This window comes from Pyrus communis, chromosome 12 (genome assembly GCF_041283825.1).
Source record: "Pyrus communis isolate YQ-2024b chromosome 12, ASM4128382v1, whole genome shotgun sequence".
NCBI classification, from domain to species: Eukaryota; Viridiplantae; Streptophyta; class Magnoliopsida; order Rosales; family Rosaceae; genus Pyrus; species Pyrus communis.
Window position 1 is genome coordinate 20,991,822 of NC_142576.1, and position 12,691 is coordinate 21,004,512.

The 12,691-nt window shown below is 36.7% G+C and overlaps 1 protein-coding gene and 1 long non-coding RNA gene across 2 annotated transcripts; both read left to right on the forward strand.

Annotated features, from left to right (window-relative positions):
* Positions 1–2,367: 2,367 nt before the first annotated feature.
* LOC148692470 (uncharacterized) lies at positions 2,368–3,444 on the forward strand. The gene is made up of 2 exons (XR_015954141.1): positions 2,368–2,450; positions 3,274–3,444. It is a non-coding gene; the product is annotated as an uncharacterized LOC148692470 (long non-coding RNA).
* Positions 3,445–4,914: 1,470 nt separating this feature from the next.
* On the forward strand, positions 4,915–8,791 carry LOC137744980 (E3 ubiquitin-protein ligase SINAT2). Its single transcript, XM_068484818.2, has 4 exons — positions 4,915–5,112; positions 6,395–6,747; positions 7,495–7,881; positions 8,081–8,791. Exons 2-4 carry the CDS (start codon positions 6,592–6,594, stop codon positions 8,399–8,401), a joined length of 864 nt encoding a protein of 287 aa, XP_068340919.1. The 5' UTR covers positions 4,915–5,112; positions 6,395–6,591; the 3' UTR covers positions 8,402–8,791.
* Positions 8,792–12,691: the final 3,900 nt, after the last annotated feature.

Consider the following 12,691-nt stretch of genomic DNA (forward strand, 5'->3'; position numbering starts at 1 on the left):
ATGAAGTTCAACTAAACCACACAATGACTAATCTAATTTGGTCACGAGATATTGTAAAATAAATAATAAAAATATTTGATGGGACCAATAATCAACCAAGGACGTGCCGAGGTGGTGTGGTCCATGTTTCTGGTGAATTCTGAATACAATTAAACTTGTTTTTTTTGGTCAAAAGCACCAATTAAACTTGTTTGGTCATTAAATATTGTAGGCATATGGTATGGTTTCATGTGTTTTTGACAGGACCACCCTCCAAAACTCCAAAAAAATTGTTTGGATGCTTGCACCCTAACAACTTTGGAAGACAACAACACAGCTCCCTATCTAATTACTATTTTGAGGCAGGCTCTAGTAAGAGGTTATCTTACCTACCTTCCTAGCTTTACCCAAATTGTGAAAATTGAAAATATATACAAACTTCCAAAGTTCCTAAAACCATTCAAACTACATTTTGGATTATATTTCTCTTGCTTAGAGGTTGGAGCAAAAATATTATATCAAATTAATCATGTTTAAGGAATATTTATGTATGAAATGCTTTCTACTATGTGTATAATATTTGGATGGTTTGGTATTGACGTGCTTTAAAAAAATGTATTTGATGTGCTGTAGAAATAAGTAGTTAGATGTTTGGTAGATTTGTAAAAATTCTTTGAGTCCAAAACACAGCGTCATAGTGTTTTGTAAACTTTTATATAAAAACGTTGTGAATCTCAGGGTAGTTGAGTGGTGGCGGAAAGCTTATACATTGTTTTCAAAAATGATGGTTTGGTGCTTCCGTTTAAATGGAAAATTCATATGAAAGCTCAAACATTCAACACGATGGAGATCAGAACTTGGAGGAAGGAGAAAGGGAGGGCAAGATGGCCATTTTGAAAAATTTATTTAACTGGCACTGTTCACTCATGTTAAAAAAAAAAAAAAAAAAGTAGATTTTTCAAAGTTGTTATTTGCTGCTTCCGCTTTTTGGCTTCGAATGATCCCTAATTTTGGAAAAAAAAAAAAAAGGTTTGTCTAGTGTTCACCATCCTTTCCACTCAAATTTGAATTTATCTTCCCATAATTTAAATGAACTTAGTGTGATTATCTTATTGTTTAGACTTTTGATCAATTAGAAAATTATAAAAACAAAACAAACAATACCAAATACACTTCTAGAAAGATCATAAGTGCAAATAAGCAAAATAAAGTGTGAAGGGTGCAATTTGCTCATTAATTTGAGAGGGGATGAACATTACCATTACACTAATTGTTGTTGAATGGTTATGATTCAATTTCTACGTAAAGAAATCTTGAATTAAAAGACATCTAATGGTAATTAATAGGATGAAATGCTTACTATGTGATCAGCAAGAAAGAAATGTGTGACATCCCGTCCCGAAATTATTTAAAACGTACGTGTGAATTGTCAACTTTGCCCCTAGTTCGTTTCTTTGACATTATTGGTTGTTTTGTGTGTTGTGGCATGTGTTGGGCCACACACACACATGCACACTCACTGTCTCTCTTTGTCCTTTCTCTGTCTCTGTCTCCCATCTCCCTCTCCCTTCTCGTTCACCTTAAACGTACGAATACACACACAACTCACATAAATCATCACAGATCGAAGGAACCAATTGCACCTTCAAACTCGTGAGACTGAGAGGAACACAGACGTACCATTTTCAGGTAAGGAAACCACGATTTTCACGTCGATTCGAGGTTTTCCGAATTGAGTACTATTCATGCAAACATTGATTTAGCATGTTTTTGGATTTTTGAAGCTCATAGGTGTCTTAGTGAGGTCCCAAGGAGCCTCGGAGTGCTTCGTTGGAAGTGTTTTGACGTCGGGATCGCCCTGTTCGAACTTGACCGATTTTGGAGGTTGGTGACAGGTAAGTTTTCGTAGGTTTTAGCCCTTAAAACTTGTTTGGACGTGTTCTACTAGTCTAGGGCTTCATTTTGGTGTTAAATTCGTGAAAAACGGTTGAGAAACGAGTGAGAAAACGTAAGTTGCAGGTTTTCCAGTTTTCCGGCGCCGGCGACGGCACCGGAGATTGAACGGGGAAGAAGACCGAATATTCCGTCAGAGTTGACGGAATATTCCTGACGCCGTTGACGGAATCCGTTAGAAATAACGGAATATTCCTCACGGCATCAGTTGATGCCGTCCGTGTGCGCCGCACGTGCCTGCGCGTGGCCGGCGCGTGTGGCCGTGCCTTGGCCGGCGCGTGGGGGCGCGTGCGGCGGAGGAAAATTTTTCTAAAAATATGGTTGTGATCCTGAGGTTGTGTAGATCACGTTGGTATATTCATTTGTCCATTTTGAGCAATGTATGAGGAGTTATTACGAAAGTTAGGTTATGTGCTTTAAAGTTAACGTTTTTATAGTTATTTCGCATATAGGTGACACGTATTCCGAGGATGAGCGTGCGCACTCGAGGCAGGGGGCTACGACCCTTCCACATACCAGTGAGTGGGCTTTTGTTTTCCGTATATACCTATATACATTATTTTCCCAGAAATTGTTTAAAAAGGGTTAAGTGTTTTATGCCATGCACCATATTATTATCGTTTATGCATCATTGCATACATTAGTAGTGGTACACATATACATATGCATATTTGGTGCTGTGGACACACAGGTAAGTGCCAGGTAAGTGGTATACATGTTTACATTTCAGTAGTGGTTTGAGATGCTTAGAAAGCTCATAACCTGCACCCCCGGTGTTAGTGCTCCCGCCCAGAGTAAGGCACAGTCCTTCACGTGATGTTCACCTCCCGCACCACATGCTCAGCTTGGATCCAAGTTAGGTGCACAGTCCTGTCGTACAGACCACTTTAGGTGGTTCCGACTCATAGGTGACCCGCGATTATTCGCACAGTCTTCACGTGATCGTAGCACTAGAGCGTATATATGTATTACACCCATGCCTGTCGTACAGACCACTTTAGGTGGTTCCGACTCGTGGGCAGGTTCAGTTATTGAGTTGAGATTTGAGCTCTATATGCAGTCGTACAGGTCACGTTAGGTGACTCCGGCTGCCAGATGTTATGCTATTGATGTGATTTATACCTGAGCACTTGCATTTCATTATGAGGCTTTGACATGGCACACTTTTGAGCATGATTGTTATACCCTTGAGCATGTTTGGCATATCTATACATACGTATATATGTTTATTTTCTGGGAAGTATACAGGTTTTACAGCGAGGGGTTAGAATGCATTTTGCTAAATGGTTTTCAAAGAGCTTTGTTTTTGCCCACTCACGTTTTTGTTTTGCGCCCCTCCAGGTTCTAGTTGCTTAGCAGTTTCGGTGGTCTCCCAGAGGGTTCTTCCGGCTTTTCTGACAGACACTCACCAGCGTAGGGTCACCTTCGAGTGTACTTATGTCGCAACTTTTCTTTTGGACTGCTGTAGTCTTGCTCTGAATTTGTATCTCACTTACGCTAGCACTTGTTTGAGTACTTTGTATGCTAGTTTTTAATTATTCGTACTTTTATACTACTATCTTATTAGCTTCCGCACGTGCACATGGTTACGTCACCTTCGTGTGACGGCCAGCACGCCCTGATCTCGGTCGGGGTGTGTCAAAATGACTTTGCGCAACCTGTTTAATTACATCTCTTAATTCTCCTTTGATTTATTTACGCAATGTTAAATACATGGGGAAAAAAAAAACAATGTGCATAAATCACTTCTCTAGAAAAAATATGCCCTTGTAATAAACATTTTTTATTTTCTAAAAGTGCTTCTAAACATTCTACAAACATTGTTTTTAATCTCAACAAACACACCTCCAAAGAGGCATATTTTGTTTTTGTTTCATCAAAGACTTGATAGGAACTATGAGCTAATGCTCTTGTTTGAGTTTTGATTTCCTTTCGTAACCCTAACCAAAATCAAAAGAGTAAATTATTTAATTACAAGATACAAATTGCCAAAGTTCTTGGAAATAGTCAAAGTAATTTTAGATATTTATTTCTCTTACTGTGTACATTGATATTGCAATATCACAACGTGTTGACGTGGTATTACAAATCCACAAAATTACACGCACAACCACTGATTTTCTAAAAACTTGTTTGGTACCTTCATTTTTTGAAAATGAAAATTATAAATAAAAAACTGAACAAAAAATAATAAAAAAAATAAGGACAAAAACTAAAAACGAAAGTGGCTATCAAACGAGGAGTTGTGACTTGTGAGCTGTGTGAACTGAGAAATTCAAATTTTCATCCTTAGAGAAAAATACAAATAAATAAAATACAGATGTCCATCCAGAAAATTTAAAGGCGTCAACGTGCTTGAAAAAAGTAAAAAATACAAAAATACAAAAAGGACTGGAATATATTCAAACGTCGTGTGCGGGTGGAGGCACTGTTGGTCCACTCGTTGTGGTAAAATTAAATTTAAACAAAGAAAACCATTCATTTTTTTTTCTCACAAATATTTTTTTTAAATGATAATTTCTCTTTGGAGTAAAACTAAATTTAAACAGTTGCTTATTATTATAGTTTAGTGATATTTTTTTTTTTTGCAAGTGAGAAGTCTTTGATTTTTACTAAACACAAATTTGAACCAGCAAGCTTATTGTAAGGATTAGTCCATTCTCATTTTATTAGTACAGATAATATCATATATTAAAAAAATAATTCTTGAATTAATAATCCAAAAGAAAACCACTCACTTTTAAAAATTTATTTTTTTCCGAAAATGATAATTTAAGAAATCATGATTAAGTTTGAACACAGTATAATAAAAAACATTGACGGCAATACTTATAATAATAAGTTTAATATGAGTTGAATTGAAAAGTCTTAATTTATTAGTAAAGTTCACCATTAATTGGTATTATTAGGTGATTTTTAAAATTATTTTACTGAAAACACTTTTCATCATGTTAATACACTTTCTAAACGAGTCAGTAAAGTCAGACAAACAGGGATCAAATCTTTTACTTAGAAAAAAAACACAAGAAACACAAGAAACAAAAAGAAGATAAAATAAAAACAAGAAAAACAAAAGCACATTTCTTGAGTGATTCTGAAGCATAGAGACAACGGAGGCCATCGATGGCCAGCACCGATACAAGCAAGGCACTCCCATTTTCTTCAATTTTACCTATCCGGGTAATCCGCGTGTGTTGCTTCTGGGCTCGCTTTTCGATTCTCTTTTTGTTTTTGCTGTTGTTTTTTCTTTTGATCGTTGATTGGGTTTTTGGAGGGGAATGGGGATTTTTTGTTTTCATTCCTTTTGTCGTGCCTGGATTTATTTGCACTGCTATTTTAGATGAAGGGAAAGTTAGTTTTTGGAAACAACCCAGTTTTTGGTTTGAAATTTGGGTATCGGGGTTGAGATTTTTGTTTGAATTTGTCTGCTATCTCTCTCTAAGGTAGATATTGGGAAGCTTAATTTGAACTTTTGTTGGGTTTCTGGTTGCAATTGTGAATCGGAGTATGCTTTTTGTGCCACTGTTATGGTGTCTTTTTTTTTTTTTTTTCTGATTGATTGGGAAAGCTGGTTGCTTTTTAATGTCTTCTGTGTAAATTTTTGAACTTACTGTTTTTAGTGCAAATGAGGAATGTGGGTTTTAGTCAAAGCATAGTTCTGAATTGATCTGGGATTGTTCTTATCTTGCTGGATATCTTATAAATCTGAAATTGCCTATGTGATGATCAAAAAGTTGGAAAAGGAAAATCCATATGTTCCTTGTTTCATCTCTTTTGAAGTTGAAATTCTTTGCGTATTTTAGTTGAAAATGTTTGCATGATGCATGTTTTCTTCCTCAATCTCCATAATTTCCTTGCTTCGTATTCTTATGAACTCTGTTATTGCTACCATAATATTTGTGCAGTAATAAATTTTGGATATTGATTTGTAAACTAAGGTTTGAAAAAAGCATAGTGATGTTGTAGTTGTGGGAATTCATGATTTACCAATAGTTTCAAGAGGGTCTTTACTGTGCCTCGGTGGTATGGATGTCCACCAATCTTGGAATACTCACCGGTAAAACAAATTCCAAATTTTATCCCAATAAGCAATTTGGTGGGATTATAAGAGCTCGAAGAGCATTTTTGAAGCTACTGTGGAAAAGTGGAGATATTTATAGGTGTAGCCTTGTAATGTCGACTATAGGAGATTGAGAATCTCCTGCTGCCAAGCAAGAATCTTTTCCAAGTTCTTTTGATATGGCAAAGCAACTGAAGTCTAATCTGACCTGCCTATACCTCATAAGCTTTCTAAGCGAATTGAGCTGAACAACTGTTTACATTTAATGAAAATTTTCCTTCTTGTTATTTGTCTTTTGTCTGGACTTTGGACTCGAGTTGAATAGTACACTCTTTAGAAAGTATTTCATCCATAGCATGTGATATGGTTATATATAACTCTTTGTTCAACTTGTTTTGACAGAGGTAAGCATGTGTATGGAGAATTGAGAGCGGAATAGAGGGCAAGTAGAATCCTCCTGTCTTATGAGCCAGAATTTTGTAATATTTGAATCACTCGTGGCTCCTGGGGGAATTTTATAAGAAGATTTTTAAAGATTTGAAACAGTCCTGCTCCCGGGGACACTTTGCGAGGGTGTTCTTGAGCTGGCAGATTATGACATGGCAATCGCAAAGTCAGAGACAGGTAGTAATAGTATGATTAGTAAGACAACCCCTGGTTTGGGTGGAAAGCATGGTCTTTATTCAACCAATGGTGTGCATGAGTTGCTTGAGTGCCCTGTCTGCACGAATTTGATGTACCCTCCTATTCATCAGGTACATTTGCAGTTAGGACATATGTTTCACCTGAAGCTTCTGTTTCTAAATTGATCCTACAATATATCACAAAATCATGGTGGCTATAATCTTTGAAAATTTATTAGCCTTGCCTTCGTATTTGCTATAGCAGAACATTCAGTGCTTGCAATCGTACTTGAAAGTTTATTAGTCTTTTCTTTTTCTCCTTTTGAATTTCTGGGATTGACAATTGGGACTATGCCTGGACTCATGATCTTCATATATTATCTTAGTGTAGTTTTCATAATAGTTCTGTGTTGCTCTGCTTTAATTTATTCTGAATATAAATGTATGAAACTCTCATGCCCTCCCCCTTTCTTGTTTTAAATGCGAAAAATAAGATTGTTATGCCTTTGTATATGTATTATGTTGTGAGTCTTGTGACCCCTTTGTTTTAGTTGTTATTGCCAACATGATTTAGTTCATTATATGTATTATTGTTCATGCTATCCACAGGCTACTGCACTACAGTTGATCATTTAGTTTTATTACTCTTAATTTTCGGGTTTGCTGAAGACTAAATTGCAATGGCTATGTTCCTTTTATTCAAGATAAAATTATTCTCTTGTTGACTTTTGGGGTTCAGACTTCCTTGAACCCCTTGAAGTGATCAATCCCTCACTCTCTTGACTCTAATTTTACCCTCTTCTTGTAATTGAACACGGGGTCTGGAATCACATGTTCTGTATGACTCAGTTCTTTTGTTTTAAAATTCTTGTTTTGCAGTGTCCTAATGGCCACACAGTATGTTCTGACTGCAAGATAAGGGTGCACAATTGTTGCCCCACTTGCCGCTATGAGCTTGGCGATATAAGATGTTTGGCTTTGGAGAAAGTTGCTGAATCATTGGAACTTCCATGCAGATACCAGAGTTTAGGATGTCATGATATTTTTCCTTACTACAGCAAGCTCAAACATGAACAACACTGTCGATTTCGTCTATATAATTGCCCTTATGCTGGATCTGAGTGCTCTATTACAGGTGACATCCCCACTCTCGTAGCACATCTTAAAGAGGATCACAAGGTTGACATGCATGATGGGTGCACCTTCAACCATAGATATGTTAAAGCGAACCCAAATGAAGTTGAAAATGCAACTTGGATGCTTACTGTAAGTTTTTTAATTTTAATATTCTAAAGTGTTACAAAAACTATAAATTTGTGTAGTTAAACCCTGTACCTTTTTTAATTTTTCATTTTTGGTGCGTGTACAATGTTTAGTAGCAATATTCATATTGATTCTGCTTGGAAAATTTAATTTTTTAATGTGTACTACTGACCGGCATATTGAATTATGTTTTCTCCCGCAGGTCTTCAATTGTTTCGGAAGACAATTCTGTTTGCACTTTGAGGCTTTCCAGTTAGGAATGGCTCCAGTCTACATGGCCTTTTTACGATTCATGGGTGATGATATTGAGGCTAAGAAATTCGGCTATAGTTTGGAAGTTGGTGCAAATGGCCGTAAGCTAATATGGCAGGGGATCCCTAGGAGTATCCGCGACAGTCATAGAAAAGTCCGTGACAGCCAGGATGGACTCATTATTCAGAGGAATCTGGCTCTCTATTTCTCAGGTGGGGATAGGCAAGAACTAAAGTTGAGGATTACTGGCCGTATATGGAAAGAAGAATGAGATCTGGATAGATGATTGGTGTTTAGGTGTACAGTTAAAAACTGAGACTGTCTAGGGTAGCTCCATGTTGAAGCGTCAATGTGTTTCGCTTTGTTTTCTTCGTTTGAACTTGAAGTTGAAGTGACTGAGCAAGAGGGTATTGTGAAAACTTACTTATCTGCTGACCGCTGCCTCGGTAAGATCAGAGCTGCAGCTTAGCGTCAGAAAACGGATATTGGAGTTATTTGATGGGTTTGAGTGTTTTGTGTGTGCTTTGCCCTCAAAAGTGACACAAAGTCCTTGGCTTCATATGTATCTAAATACACCTATTGCCATGTATGTTTCTGATGTAATGTGGCCATCAACACCATATGGCCTGAATTTATGAATCCATTCAAGAGATTTCTTCTTTTTCTCGGCCAGGTTGAATCAAGCTTCTGCAAAACTAGCATTGTTGGCAAATTAGTTGGGCATAAATGTTCTCATGGTCACCGATGACCAAGTGATGTGTGGTTATTTATCCTTTGATTTTATATCATAGGCGGAGAATAATTAGATGTGCTATTTGTGTAATCGTGTGTTAATCTCAACCTTTGATATTAAATTCAAAGGTCAGTGGCGATGAATCTTTGGTCACTTGGTGAGCAAGAGAATGGGACTCTTTTGTGTTTTTGAACAAATGATATTATCTACATTAAAGTGGAGGGAGAGTATGAAACTCATTAATTGAGTATGATATTCCTTAAAAATAGAGCAGCAGCTGCTCCTTTGGGTTGGAGTACAGCCTAACTCGGTCAATTCATACCAAAAAAATGTGGCAGGAATATGACGTGATACATGGCAACCATGTGCTTTAAAAGAGGAATGTCCAAGCGACACATTTGTGAAGCAATAATTTGAGTCACCAATTTGTTCATGCCAATGTTTTATTATTGACTGATGTGATATTTTTTTGTTTTTGTGCATAGATCAAGTCTCCGATGAGTTCAGATAAGAAAAAAAAAAAAAAACAAATAAAGCACTGTCACATTAGTTGATATCATGAAATCGGCATCTCAAGTATTGTGAAAATATGGACTGTATCTAGAATTCTGGAAGTGATAAACCAGGAATAATGGCTGCTTTCACAGAAGAATTTCAATAAGGGTTTATAACTCAAAGACTAACTCAGAAGTGATGAAAACAAGAGTTTTCTTATACTTTTTAGCAAATCAAAGTCACTGAGCAAGTGAGCTTGGCAGCATATATACTGTATCAATTGTATTAACAAAGCAAAGGTAACTTTGCGTACTTCAAGTGCTAAACTTCTATGACATGAGTACACCGTGATTTTAACATTCCGTGTCATTGGTATAATACTGTGAAAAAAAACTTACACATAACTTTTTATTATTGGCAAGAGACGTCACTATAGCAAAATACGCGAGATTGTAATGATTTGATTCACTTGATGGAAGTCTCAAATTTGCAGGAAACATTTTATCTGCTGTATGATTCTCTTGCTGAGACTGAGATGAGCAACGTCCAGACGTGGATAAGCGCCATGCTTACCGATGAGGAGACATGTACGGATGTGTTTGATGACGTGGAGGACGGGCCCCCCAAGACCGACGTGTCGAACCGGGTGGAGAATGTGAAGAAGGTGACCAGCAATGCCGTCACGCTCGTTAATAGCGTTGCTGAGCAGACAAAGTCGAGCCTCCAACTCTGGCTTGTTGGATATCTAATATTATAATATAAAACTAACATATGGGCACACACAAAATGTGGGAGAAATTTTTTTATTTTTGTTTTTGAAATAGAAGGAGAGAGGAAGAGAGTGATAGAGAATGTGGGAGTGAGAATATTTTATTTTATTTTATTTTTTTAATTAGAGATATGTTATGATTACATGTAAGTGAGGTTTTGAAAAAAAAAAAACAGCAAAATTTAGTTATGTGAAATTACATTTCTGCCCCATATTTCTTATACATGTTTTGTTTTAATTAGAGAGTTAAACTGATAATTTCATAAGATTTTGGTTGACAATGAGTGTTTTATTAATTAGCAGAGATTATAATATTTAATATTAGTTTGAATGAAAAAAATTAGTTCGTGAAGTGTTTCATGCAGAGAATGCAACACTTGCCGTGTAGTATTCAAAACATAATAGTTGTAACCTTTCCCTAATTTACTTACGGTTATGTCATACTAATTGGCTGTCATGGTTATAGAAGTGGTGCGAACCGCAAAGTATTTGTATAGAGTTGGTTATGCTGTTTAGAAAAAGGCACTTGGCTTCTATATAAACCCAATAACACTAAGGCATGAGAGAAGTAGTAAATAACAGAATTAATTACTCTTGAGAAATCGGGTTTTCCCAATCTATTTCTTTCATTCTTCACTTGCCTTCCGAGTCGTGTCTTGAGAGTACGGAATATATAAAGTTCATCAGGGTCCGAAGATTGAAGTGCTTTGACTTTGGATTATAGATTGTTGAATCTTGGGAGATGGACACCTATCAAACTGCAAGCACAAGAGTATGGACGAAATTCTGTCTTTAGGACATTGCATTTATACAAGCCTCAGTCTCTAAGTTTGTTAGTATTTCTAACTTTCTATATATAATTGATGTTGTGAATTTCTTTATGATTATTATTATTGGAATTCTTGTGTTATTTTCATATTTTTTATTGAGTGATGTTATTCCCACCCCAATGTCTTATCTTCCTACCCACCTTTTAATGAATTTTTTAATAACAAATTTGTCCATTTGCAAAAAGACTGAAAAGACATTAATTATCTTGTTTTGCTTAATTTTTTTTTTAAAGTTTGGGCGTGGGAGACGATTTGTCTACCTTAAACCCTAACTCATATTTTCATCTCATTTCATTCAGAGAAAGTAACAAAATATCAACGGACTTAGAAGATGATATTTTCATTGAACAGGTGGAAGTGACGCTTCTACGGAAGAAGTAGAAGATTATGTTTCTATTGAAAAGGTAGAAGAGTAATTTGTGTGTAGATTATTTGAATTTTTCCATCGTATTTTTGAATTTGTTGTTGTCAAATTCTTTTGAATTTGGATACCTCTGTCGTTTCCATTTGAATTTGCAGATCTTAGTGGTTTTCATTTAGATATTATTTGTTATATTTTTTAAGAGACAATTTTATAATTTCATATGTATGTATATATTAAAGGTTATTTTGAGAATAATAGTGGGTGGAGAAATAACATTTTAATTTTTTAACTTTTTAAGGTGTGTGAGAAAATAAGATAACGAGGTGGGTCTAGTAGCTCTCTTTTTATTATTGCTCCAACACGGTTTTAGTAGTTTTTGACCGTTGGCGTTGGAGTTGTTGATTTAGTGAGTTAATTAATGAAGATTACTAGTGATTTAAGTCCCACTTTATCGTCAGTGGGAGCAACATAAATAGTTGGTTTGTGTTGCTTTTTGTACAATTGGACTCCGTTTTCTTCTTCTTTTGGGCTTCATTGCATGTTAATGTTGCTGTAATATATATCGGTCTAATTGGTGATTTGGTTTCCAGTTGCTCTGGTCGTAGTTTATTAGGGTCCATAAACAAAAAAGAAGAAATTAATCGGGGAAGAACTTTTTTTAGGGTTAATTTATAAATTAATACTACTCGAAAAATTATTGGAGAAAATAAATTATTATTTTTCTTTTTTTTTTTTAACAAGATTTGATTTGATTTGATTTCAGGCTCCATTAAAATTGTTTTTTTTTCCCCTAAAATGAGGTTTCTTTCCCCTACCACATAAACCCTGCCACCCCCACCGCAGTACATGTACAACCACACATGCATGCAATCATGAACAATGCCTAACGCACGAGACGACCCAGTTTCTCCTTTCTCTCATCTTCCTCTTTGCATTCCTCCCCCATCCAATCCCAACATTCGGATCGCCATCCTATGAAACGGATCAGCTCGCCAAGGACGCTCTTGGCGTCGGCTTAACCGGTGCCCAGCGTATGGCCGACTGCGTCTCCGGCATCCCCTGCCCAGCCGACCCGCGTGCAGTGGCCACCCTTCACGACTACGTCGAGTCCTTTGGCACCGCTGCAGGCCGGATTCGCAACTCTCTTAAGCAGATGATCTTGCTCAGCTCCCCCAGTTCCCTGTCCCAGGCTCGAGATAAATAACGTGCTGAAGTGGAGAACCGGTGTGATTGACGACGCGAATACCTGTACGGAGGGATTTAAGGAGGCTGCCGGGGGTCCCCTGCAGACCGACGTGTCCAGTAGGGTGGAGGATTATAAGAAGGTTATTCAAAATATGCTTGCACTTGTTCGTAAAGTTTCCGGAAAG

Coding starts and splice junctions, on each gene's coding strand:
- LOC137744980 (XM_068484818.2), top strand. CDS start 6,592: ATGGCAATCGCAAAGTCAGAGACAGGTAGTAATAGTATGATTAGTAAG. Junction 6,748..7,494: donor TGTACCCTCCTATTCATCAG/GTACATTTGCAG, acceptor CTTGTTTTGCAG/TGTCCTAATGGCCACACAGT. Junction 7,882..8,080: donor ATGCAACTTGGATGCTTACT/GTAAGTTTTTTA, acceptor TTTCTCCCGCAG/GTCTTCAATTGTTTCGGAAG.